Source organism: Crocodylus siamensis, chromosome 2 (assembly GCF_052110815.1).
Source record: "Crocodylus siamensis isolate JL-2025a chromosome 2, ASM5211081v1, whole genome shotgun sequence".
Classification (NCBI taxonomy): Eukaryota; Metazoa; Chordata; order Crocodylia; family Crocodylidae; genus Crocodylus; species Crocodylus siamensis.
In genome coordinates this window covers 266739822-266751957 of record NC_143396.1, presented here as the reverse complement: position 1 = coordinate 266751957, position 12136 = coordinate 266739822, and the positions used below count along the sequence as shown (strand labels likewise).

Sequence of the window (12136 nt, the reverse complement as noted above, 5' to 3'; positions counted from 1 at the left end):
TCACACTGCCGACTCATGTTCATCTTGGAGTCCACTAGGACTCCAAGATCCCTTTCCACTTCCGTGCCACCCAGCAGGTCATTTCCTAGGCTGTAGGTGTGCTGGACATTTTTCCTCCCTAGATGCAGCACTTTGCATTTCTCCTTGTTGAACTGCATTCTGTTGTTTTCTGCCCACTTGTCTAACCTGTCCAGGTCTGCTTGCAGCTGCTCCCTGCCCTCCGGCGTGTCCACTTCGCCCCATAGCTTAGTGTCATCTGCAAACTTGGACAGAGTACATTTCACTCCCTCATCCAAGTCGCTGATGAAGACGTTAAAGAGTATCGGTCCAAGGACCGAGCCCTGCGGGACCCCACTGCCCACACTCTTCCAGGTCGAAACCGACCCATCCACCACGACTCTCTGGGTGCGACCCTCCAGCCAATTCTCCACCCACCGGACTGTGCAGTAATCCAAGTCACAGCCCCTTAACTTGTTCCCCAGTATGGGGTGGGATACCGTATCAAAGGCCTTCCTGAAGTCCAAGTATACGACATCCACCCCTCCTCCTGCGTCGAGGCGTTTTGTAACCTGGTCATAAAAAGAGACTAGATTGGTCAGGCACGATCTGCCTGCCACGAACCCATGCTGGTTTCCCCTCAGCATAACTTGCCCTGCCGGGCTCTCACAAATGTGAGCCTTGATAATTTTTTCAAAGACTTTGCCAAGGATGGAGGTGAGACTAACTGGCCTATAGTTGCCCGGGTCCTCCTTCCTCCCCTTCTTGAAAATGGGAACCACATTGGCCCTTTTCCAGTCCTCCGGGACTTGACCCGTGCACCACGAGCGTTCAAATATTCCCGCCAGTGGCTCTGCAATGATGTTGGCCAGTGCCTTCAGTACCCTCGGATGGAGCTCATCCGGGCCTGCCGACTTAAAGGCATCCAGTTCTTCCAAGTGACCCTGCACCACCTCAGGGTCCACGCATGGAAGTCTGGTGCCTTGCTGCTGCCTCCCTACACTCCCAGTGAGAGACTTGTCATGCCTCTCGCTTAGGAACACTGAGGCGAAGAACTCGTTGAGGAGTTCAGCCTTGTCCCCTCTGTCCGTCACCAATTGTTTCTGCCCATTTAGCAGAGGTCCTATTCCTCCTTGGGCCTTCCTTTTACTCCCTATATATCTAAAAAACAATTTCTTATTGTCTTTTACTTGGGTTGCCATCCTCAGCTCCATGGTAGCTTTGGCCTGTCTAACTGCCTCCCTACAAGCACGAGCAGAAGAGGTATATTCCTCTTTGGTGATCTCTCCCTGTTTCCACTTTTTATGTGCTCCCCTTTTGGCCCTTAGTCTGCCCTGGATTTCTCTGGTCAGCCAGGGAAGCCTCCTGGCCCCTTTCCCTCTTTTACCTCTCACAGGGATCGTCTCGCTTTGTGCTCGAAGGATAGTTTCCTTAAGGCACAGCCACCCTTCTTGGGCTCCCATCATTTCAAAACTACTACTCTGTAGTGCGTCCTTCACTAATCGCCTGAGTTCACTGAAATCAACTTTCCTAAAGTCCAGCACGTTCACCCTACTAGTTACCTTACCCACTCAACGCCTTATGTTGAATTGTATTTTTAGGTGATCACTGTCCCCCAGATGGCTACCGATCTGTAGGTCCCCTACTATGTCATCCCCCATTGCCCATACCAGATCCAGTAAGGCATTCCCCCTAGTGGGACCATGTACCTCCTGCGTCAGGTGGAGGTCCTGTACACAGGTTAGAAACCTGCGTGAGCGGTGGGACTTTGCTGTCTGTGTCTCCCAACAGATGTCCGGGTAGTTTAGGTCCCCCATGACCACCGCCTCTTTAGCTTTTATGGTCTCCGAGAGTTGCCTCAGGAGCCCCAAATCTATTTCTTCCCCTTGATGTGGGGGTCTGTAGCAGACCCCTACCACCAAATCCTTTTCTCCTTGCCCCCCATTTAGCCTAACCCACAGTCCTTCTACTTCCTCATCCTTTGATTCTGTCTTGATGAGGGTTGATGTATATTGCTCCTTAACATAGATGGTCCTGCTTTGAGCAGAGGGATTTGGGAGCATGTGCTATTAGGGAAATGAGCAAAAGCAACAATATGGGAATAAAGAGAGAAATGGGGGAAAGGATCAGGAGAAAGAAATAGGGGGAAACAGACTGAAATAAGAGTAATACAAAAACCAGAATGATAAATAGGGGGAAGAAATGGTGGAGAAAAGTGAGGGGAGAGGACTTGTAATGAAGCATAGAAGAAAGAGAGGAGCAGAAAGAGAGAAAATAGAACTGAATATAAGATGAATAAAAGAGTGAGAGAAAGAGAAGACGTGTAACAGAAAAAATAGAAAATAGAGATGGTCAAACTTTTCTCATTTTCTGTTAACCTTTGAACCAAACTTCACATTCTAAAAAGGAAAAAAAAAGTAATTTAGGGAACCAATGGAGAGGTTTTTAAAAATACTTATTTACCACATTGTTATTCTATATCAAAGAAGAGGAAGAGAGAAAAGGCCTGTCACTATCAAGGTCTTTGTTTCTGTAGTCAGAAGAGTAGCAGATGAATTGGATGAGTTGTAATGTAATTAAGTACACAGCCAGAGGTAAATATTACATTTGTAGCATGTAATATTAGTTACATAAGTAACAAAGTACTCAACAAAGCTCTGTGGTCTTCTCTTCCAGGACCGCTCTAATTCACTAACTATTAGAACCACTATTAGAACTTAGATTAACAAGCTTAACTTCTAGCAGCTGGAAAATTCAAGATGTTGTGAAGAAAGAAGTTTAGTAGATGGGTGTCCTGACTGGAACAAGTTTGCCTTCATGTAATTGGATACCGTAAACCCTCCAACTAATATCACTTTTCCTGCGGATGCAACTCTGTCATATTGAATGTCTTGAATTGTTAGAATTTATTTTGGGAAGGGGGAGGGGGAAGAAGTTGATTTACTAAACTACTTAAAAACAACACCAGAGACTTTAATGGTGGTTTATGCTTGCTTATCCTCGCTATTATTTTTGGCTATAGGAAATGAGTAGAAATGCCTTATGCTAGAGGCTACAATCTGTATGTAAACCAACATGTCAAACTTGACATTACTTTTACATTCATGTTTATATGAAGGGTACACTGTAAGGAGAGAATTCATGGGAGAGATAGGAAACCATGACAATATTTATTTGACATAAGAGGAAGCGTTCAGCTATGACATTTATACTGGTGTCTCTTTCCTCAGGGACCCTTTAAAATGTTGAACAAACACCATACTTTTGTAGGGTGGCTGCTGTAGTACTTGGTAGAGTTTTCTAAGCCTGCTGCACATTTCTGGAACTGCATGTCCACCAGAGTTGTGGTACCTGGTGGTGACACGGTGACTTGAAAAGTGGGGGAGGAGATTCAACTGTTGGCCTGAGACTGGGCACAGTGTAACAAAGACAACTTCTCACCCCCAAGTCACTGGTTCTGGTTGTTACATTACAATGACTCTTAATTATTTTTTTTATATGGGTTGGCGAGCTCAATTCAGTCCTTAGCGGACAGATGTCTTCATTATCACAGTTTGCACTACTTGGTACTCTCAGTACAGAGTCCAAGGACTACGCAGACATGAAAACCGAACCAGGTACTTTACGTGCACTCACTCCAGCTCAGGTTTGAAGCACAAGGGTGTAGGTGGCATAAGGAAGCTTGCATTGCCCCAGCCCTTGAAGAACCTGGTCTTCTGCTAAAGCTTGTTTTCCCCCCCATCCCTTTCCCCCACCATAATCCTTCCATCTAATCCAAATTCATTCATACTGGCTATCACTGAAAAAACAGAGTATAATGTAATATTATTAACTTAATCACGATGTTGTAGGGACAGCAAGAGGCTGGGGAAAACCAACTGTTGTTTTGATCTTTGTCCAGAAAAAGTTAAAAAACAAGGACATGTTTTGATGTCCAGAACAACTTTTGAATTGTGAACCTAGGACATTTATGAAATGTCCTTGTTTTCAGTCCATGTTGGTAATGTAGATGTTTATTTCTCTGCTTTCTTCTCCTCTCCTCCCTCCATTTATCACCTATCCCATGATCACCCAAGGAAACCACTGAGAAAAGAAGAGAATGGAACAAATCGAGCTGAATATGCAATGACCTCCTCCCAAAACAACAAAACAGTTGATAATAATGCAGTTGTATAATCTTTGAGACCCACCCCCCCACAATGCTGGAGGTGTTAAACTTTCAAAGCACACGCGCAAGTATGCAAGGTGGGTGAAATAAGGAAATGAAAGGCGCTCTGTGGCCAAGGACTTCATTTCAGATATAGTGCACGCATCAGTTATTCAGAGAAGAAAAGGAGACTGCTCTTCAGACTTGCTGATTGTCAAAGGGAGGATAAACTTGCCAATCAGGGCTATCCAGAGAAAAGACCTCACAAAGGCATAATCATTGCATGCTGCAGCTGTTGAAAGCAACATCACGATGCCTCCAGGTTCCTCCTCTTCTTTTTTTTCCTCTTTATTTTTGATTGACTGTCCACAAAGAGCTGCTTAAGTAGAATCCTTTGATGTGAAGGTGATCTGCCAGAGTGGCAGCAACTTATTATAAATGGGTCTGAGGTTCAGAGAGTGGAAGTCACCACCTGCATGCTTCTCTGGCTTGCACAGCATTTTCATTTACAAGCTCCCAGCTTTGTATGCTTAAATAACAATTATTATTTTGTTATGAAAAAGGGAAAAAGGGGTTTGTTAATCCACCAAGCAACCAAAAACTGCATGAACTTGTGAATTAACCCAGGAAATAAATCTGCAGTCTGGTGACTATGCAATTTCCATGGCTGAAGACTTTTCAGGCAAAAGAAATCCAAGTAGGATCATTAGCGATTAGCATTGCTAATGAAAGATAGAGGTAATATTTAAAAGGTGCTTTGAACACTGTTATTTCATAATCAGCCTCTTTTTTTACTGCATAGCTTTTATTTCTTAGCTTTACAAAAAGTTCTAGATCTCTTGTCCTCTGTGAAGTTCTGCACATTTACTGTATTTGCACCACACAGATCTGTCAGAGAATCCCTTTAGAAAGGATTTTGTTTACATTTTGGAGTGAATATATGGGCTCAGTTGTGATAAAAGGACTAGCAGCAGTGGAAACTGAAGCCCTCCTTATCCTCTGATTAGCTGCTGGGCAGGAGGAGGAAAAAAGGGTGTCAAGGTGTTAAGTTTCCAAGTTGTCCCGCTAAGGACTTCATAGACCTGACATAGAGAGCCATTTACCAGGGACTGTTAAATCGATGTGCCCATGTTAGCTCAGTTCTCTGCCTTTCCTGAGCAGAGACTGCCAACTGTGCCAAATTATATGTGATAGCTTTGTGATGTGTCTTTTTGTGATGTGGATTGCAGACAACTTGAAGCAAAGCTGAATCCACCAAACTCATTTCACTTAGGATCTCAGGTTAGACTCAGTCAGTAATCCCCTAGAATAAAGGCCAATGTTTAATCTACAGTGCCCTGCCTTCCTGAAGTAGGATGTTTAACATTTTCGTTTCTGTCACACATTTATTCTGTAAGTCTCCATTTATCACTGTGCTGAAAATGCAATTCAGTGAAAAAAATATGAACCGCACTCTGGCTTGTTGTCTTTCTGTCAGACTTCAATAATACTCCGTCTCTCTGTCTTTGAGCAACTCAAGCAAGCCATTGCAGCCTCACTGCATAAATGACTGCACCTTGGCATTTGAGTATTTCAGTACTGAAATACACTGATACTTAAATATTATATGAAGATGTGTCTGAGCAGCAAAATGTGCATCTGAATTTTGAATCCTCCAGAGCATGTGGTTTTTCGAGATCTGGTGTTCAACATTTGGGCCATTACAGATAAGGAGAAGCTGTAATATTCGGACTCTGAAGCTCTTTCCCCCCATACAGTTTGAGACATTCAGATCAGCAGTTTTTGCTCAGACCCATATTTGGTTTTCTATTACCCGATGAACAGATAGGGGATAGGTAAATATCTGTATCCTCTCACTGACAAAACAGTGCTGCTATATACTTTTGTGAAGGAATCTAAGGAGTTATTTATTTAGCTTTTTAGCCTGTATACCCCTATGTAGAAATTTAGCTACATGAATATTATTTTTTAAAAATCAAGATGTTTTTGAGATGGAGCAAATTTTTAAACATATGTGAAAGGGAGTAAAGAACCCTTCACCCCAAGAATATGATCATGTATCTCACTGCAGTATTTATAATGTATGTTTGCACAAAATACAGTGATATGTTTTTAGATGCAGGTGGGATCAACAATAATTTAATTTACTCTGTAAATCTTGTATCCCAAATGTTCATTGCCTGAGGCACATATTGCCAAAATACTACCATAAAAACATTTTAAATATCTTTCTAAGGGTTTTTTTAAGCCATACATTTATTTTTGGTGCATTTCCTTCAGGTTTTTCTTTTGTTTTTTCTGTATAATTGTGCCATTGTTTGAGACTGGTTGCATGCTGAACTGAGACTATACAATAGAAATCCAGATAGGTTTAGCATGATTCAGGCTCAGGATTACTGGTCCTTGATTTTCTTTATCTCCTAGCAAAGCTTTAAAGGGATGTTCTGTAAGGCCAAGGTCACAAAAGGTTTTGCAGATCATTAAGTCCATCAAAATGTGTCTGTTTTTGTAAGATGTCTAAGGAAAGGTCATGGGGCTCAGCCTCACTCTCACTGATGTCACTAGCAAAAATCATATTGTCCTCAATGGGAAGAGAATCCAACCCTTATATAAGCTATAAACAGAGTGAAACGTAAAGCTTCAGCAGTGAACACTGGGTAGGCAGCATGTTTCAATGAACACTGGAGATGGGATTCTTGCAACAATGGTTTTATTCCCAGTTTTGCTACTGGCCTCCTGGGTGACTTTTGATGAATCATTTTGTTACTCTGTGCCTCAGTTTCCCCATCTATGTAAGAAGGAAAACAAGACTTACATTCCTTATGGCAGCAGGTTTAGCTCTACAAATGAAGAGCAAAGTGTCAGTGGTATAACGAGAAAGTTTAGATCTGAGGATACATTGAATTCCTATGGAATAAGTGTGCTTAGGCATGTGAAGCTTTATTAATTTTCATCTGGCTATTCTTGCTGAATATGCAGTCCCAGCATTTAAAAAGGTAATGGCACTCCAGATTCTTCTCTGATCCATTGGCCAAATCCAGGAGCTGCCAATGCCAGACCGCAGCCAGCAAGGCCAGCCATACCTTGTCATGCATCCAAAGATGCATCTCAAGCTGGTCCAGAGAGGTGATACTCCTCCTCTATGTGACTTTGGTCAGGCCGCAGTTGGAGTACTGCATCCAGTACTGGGCGCCGCACTTTAAAAAGGACGTGGCCAGCCTGGAGAGGGTTCAGAGGAGGGCCACGCTTGGTGATAGGAAAGCAGGACAGGCCCTATAAGGAGAGACTGTGGGACCTGAACCTGTTCAGCCTCAGCAAGAGGAGGCTGAGGGGGGACCTGGTGGCTGCCTACAAACTCATCAGGTGAGATCAACAGCAAATAGGTAGAGCCCTTTTCTCCCCAGCACCACCTGGGGTGACGAGGAACAATGGTAATAAGCTGATGGAGAATAGGTTTAGGTTAGAGATCAGAAAGAAATTTTTTACAGTTAGGGTGGCCAAAATCTGGAACCAACTTCCCAGGGAAGTGGTCCTCACGCCTACCTTGGGCAAATTCAAGAGGAGGTTGGATGATCACCTGTCTGGGGTCTTGTGAACCCAGCACTCATTCCTGCCTGTGGCAGGGGGTCAGGCTAGATGATCTGTTCAGGACCCTCCTGACCCTAGCAACTATGAAACTATGAAGAACTTTTCTCTCCTTTACCAAAGAGCCATTACTCTGAAAATTCTGGTTAATTCATTGCACCAAAATTTAAAGTGAGAGGTGTACTGGATAAAGAAGCAGATTTCAGTCTTTAGAAAAGACAGACCAATGAGGTTGTGCTTTGGGGGATTATTTCTGAAGCTTTCTGATGTGGCTCAGGGTTTTGTTTAAGGCTTTCCAGGTTATTTGCAACATTTATTATACATTTAAATAAATGCAAAGGAAATAATACAAAGAAAATATACCAATTGTGCTGAATAAAGGCTTCACTGGCATAATGATCCCTTAGCGCAAGAACTGGCAATTCATAATAGAGGTCTAGAGGCATTTAGGAACATGTTTATATGTGCTCCAGGTTGGGGGTCCTTTAATTAGAACTGCTCTTGGGAGGTACTCTAATTAAAGTGCCCACAGCATCATGTGTATTCAGCATCCCATGCTTCAAAATGGCAGTGGGGGTGCTTTAGCTAAAGCTTATTTAGTGTTCAACGAATGTTCAACATAAAACACATCCACCACTACCCATCCCTCCCCCCATCCCTCCCCTCCCCAACCATTTTGAAGCACAGGGATGGTGAATGCACATGACACGGAGACTGTGCAAACTCAGTTAATTGAGTCTGCTCTGATGCATGCTAATTAGCATGCATTGGAGCTGACATCCAGCACATATATAGATGCACTTAAAGTTTATTTCTATCCTCCCTTATGGTAAGATGTTGAAAGGCCCTGTAATAGCTCAGTGCACCTAATTGGACAGATGCTCACAGTAGCATAATTAGAAGTGGGCGAGCAGGGCATTGACTTAGAGGGGGCACAAAATGGAAGATGCCGCTACTGCCACCCAGAACACCTCTGACTCCTTAACAGATAGAAAATGACTTGTCTGTATTGAACTCAAACTGACTGACCTACTAAATTTGGGGCTTCAGTTAGTTTTTTTTTAGATGTACCTAGTTCTGTTATTGGAGTAGGACTTTATTTAGAAACCACAGCTCTACCCCTTAATCACAGTCAGACATACAGGTGAAGCATGCAAATGTTTTGTTAAGTTTGAAGACAGAGAATTAGCTGAATTTTCTTTAAACACTCATTTTAATTAAAGAAATGTTTGCAATCTGAAGTCCTGTATCTGAGACCAGCACTTTAAAGAACCTAATCCTGTAAAGTGCTGAACTCCTTCAAGACTTGGTGAAGTTAAAGACAGTTGAAGGAGCTCACCACTTTGCTAGAGGTACTCAGAACCTCCTGCCTCGGGCCCACCACAAACACATGGCCGGTGTGGATTCCAGACCTTCCATAGTACCTGCAAAAACAGACTTTAAAAGAAAAGACAGCGTAAGTTTCAGATAGAAGCATACATATATATGCATACATAGCCCTAATTCTCCACCGCGTTGGTGTTCTTGTTTACACCGTGCCAAGGGAATATAAATTGTTCTAACGTGATAGCATTTTACACCTAATTTGCATTCAATTTTTCCAGGTGTAAAAGACTGCACATGTCACAAAACAGTGGAGACTGGGGACTGGTATAATTATACATATATATGCATCCATTCACAATACTTCCTGCATCTGTACAAACACAATATATGATTTTAAACTCAAAGATAGTGTGTTAAAACTAATGCATGAATGTAAATATTCTAAGATCTGCCTTCTTGACTGTGTACCACATGTACAGATGAAAACAAATCTTGTTTATAGGAAAATCTGTATCAGTGGTTAAATGACTAAAGAGAAAAATATCAGAATTAATGTTGTCATGTTTCTTAAACAAGCCATTAATGTATATTTAGCATTTAAGGATATTGCTCAATAAGTATATTCTGTACCAAAAACTGTGTTGCATATACAGATTGTGCAGTACCCTATTTTAAAAAGGCACCATAATTAATTTTTATTTTAAATAAAAATGTACTTGTAAAAAGTTTCCTGTGTCTTGTCATCTCTGTAGCTAAGAATATAGATATGTATTCATGGGAAATACTGAAAGGCAAAACAAACTAAGCACTTTTCATGTACTTTTCTAAGACTGCCTGTATTAAGTTCGCTGTACAACCTCATTATGACCACTCCACTTTTAATAATTCCAACAGCAGGAACATTTTTCTTCCATGATTATGATGCAACAGATTGACTAACCCTGTTATAGCAAACACCCTCTTTTCATGAGCTCTTCTCCTGATCCCCTGCGGGTTCATTAAAATGAGGTTGTACTATATTTCTTTCAAAATAATACTGTACTTTATAGTGTCAAAATATATGTGGCTGTCGCCTACTTCTATGTACAACTGGATTCCAGTTGCATTATGTTCTCCACTGCTTATCAACTGTGGCTATATCCATTATTAGCTACCTTGCCTTTCTTGTGTTAATGATGAACCAATCACCCAGTCTCTGTATTGGATCCCACCTTTCAAATGAACATATTCTAAATTGCACTGTAAGGCCGTGTGTACAAAATGAGAGATGTGTGTGCACGACACTTTAAAGCAGGCTAAGTGCTTTTGCACTGCTTTGATGGTGTCTGTTTGCATGCCTCAGTGGTTTATTGCACATTAATTCCAGCCACTGCAGGAAATTCAGCAATGTAATGTGCCTTAAACGACTTGGGGTGCAGCAAACTAAAACTCCTTCAAGGAGTTTTAGTTTGCTACCCCTACAGGCGTGGCACGAAGCATCAGGCTCCGTGCAGCTCCACAGCTCTGCAGGGAGCCCTGCAGGCAGCCTGGCAGCAGCCCAGGAAAGCAGGCTTTGCCCAAGAAAAGCCTGATCTTTTCCCATCCCCCACTGAAGCCTGCCTGCTACCTGCCTGATGCTTCCCTCCGCAGCTGCTGTTTCCCACAGGACCATCCGAGCCGGGTGCTTGTGGGTGGGTGCCACCTGGGAGGGGGCACTGCTGCTTCAGAGAGAAACACCAGCCCTCCCCACAGCCCAGGGACCACTCTGCCTGCCAGCAGCTCGCTCTCTCCTCCCCACTGGAGAGGCAAGTAAGTCAGCGGGGTGTGTGCACGACATGGGGGTTTAATCAGTCCTAAATTGAAGCTGTGTTTTTTAAAACCCACTGCTTCAATTTAGGGCTCCCATTTCATCTACACACACCCTAAAGCTTCAGGATGCACAGTAATGGGAACAAAAAAGAGGTGAAAAATAAATGTATGAAAAAACCAAATGATTATGCTGCTACAGCTGTCCCAGAAGCTTCAAAACACTTTCTTGTTGCATCCTGCAGAATTGTCAAGTTTCTATAACTTGCCTAATAAAATGGCTGCTCACCAGAGTCCTTTCTTTACCCTTCACAAAATTGGCCACTTTTTTGGACATTCTAATGAAAGGGCTTTGTTTTTTAAATTTAGTGCAGTCTTAACTCTGGAAAGAAGATACTAATGCAGAACTGGGTAGTGCTTAAATCTAACACCCTGATAATTCACACTGTTTAATAGCTTTCCCCAGCTCTTTGAAAGTGATTTTATTTTCCAATTAAATGAGCTTTCCCTGCTGAACAAACATAGTGAACAGTTGATGCAAAATTTTCAGCTTGTAATTGAATGAGTTGCTGCAATAATTATACTGCCATATACTGTATCTCACAGGGCAAAAAGGTTTTTTAAAAGCTGCATCCCCCTGCAAGCTTACACATTTGAGTTTCAGTTTGTGTCTTTCTTTAAGCACACGGGCACAACGCAGAGTGTTGTACTTAAGAGCTACCAAAATACCAACAGTGGTTGCAGCAGGAATTTTGCACCAGGGCTTCCTAAATGAAAACAAATGTCCAAATAGTGTTAGAGAAGTTTTTGCACCAGCTGTAGTGAGACCATGTGCCATATTTACCAGTGTTTTTCACATGTTCCATAAACATGACATAGTGAAGTCAATTTGCCTGCATAACAAATGAATTAAAACAGAGATCCTAACTCTGACCTCTGGTAAAATGGTGAAGTTTTCTTTTTTGTCATGAAAAATTTAGACCAAATTTCACTTGTTCCATGTTGTGTTGTACAGTAACTTCTAAGGCTCAGTGATTTGGTAACTCCGACTTTCAAGTACTTACTGGAGCAACTGCAATTCAAGAGCTAGTTGGCATTGTGACCACTTCTTTTTTATTTACAGCAGTTGAGCTTACATTTGCTGGCCCTGATCAGTCACAGTGAATAAATCCATGTTTCATAGGGAAAAGGTATGTCAGAGATAGGATTTTTCCAGGACTGAAGATGCTCCTGAATCAAAAAATGTGGCTGGAAAGTTGCATTCCCAGTAACCAGTATAGGCAACCAATACTTTGT

At 42.2% G+C, this 12136-nt stretch overlaps 1 protein-coding gene across 2 annotated transcripts in view; it reads left to right on the top strand.

Annotated features, from left to right (window-relative positions):
• PRIMA1 (proline rich membrane anchor 1) overlaps nucleotides 1–9736 on the top strand; it is a 90710-nt gene extending 80974 nt beyond the window's left edge. For both annotated transcript variants that reach the window (XM_090033914.1, XM_090033915.1), the window contains one exon: nucleotides 4074–9736. In XM_090033914.1, the coding sequence (XP_089890040.1) occupies nucleotides 4074–4173 (100 nt within the window). In that variant the 3' untranslated portion in view covers nucleotides 4174–9736. The remainder of the gene's footprint in view (nucleotides 1–4073) is intronic.
• The last annotated feature ends 2400 nt before the right edge of the window (nucleotides 9737–12136 follow it).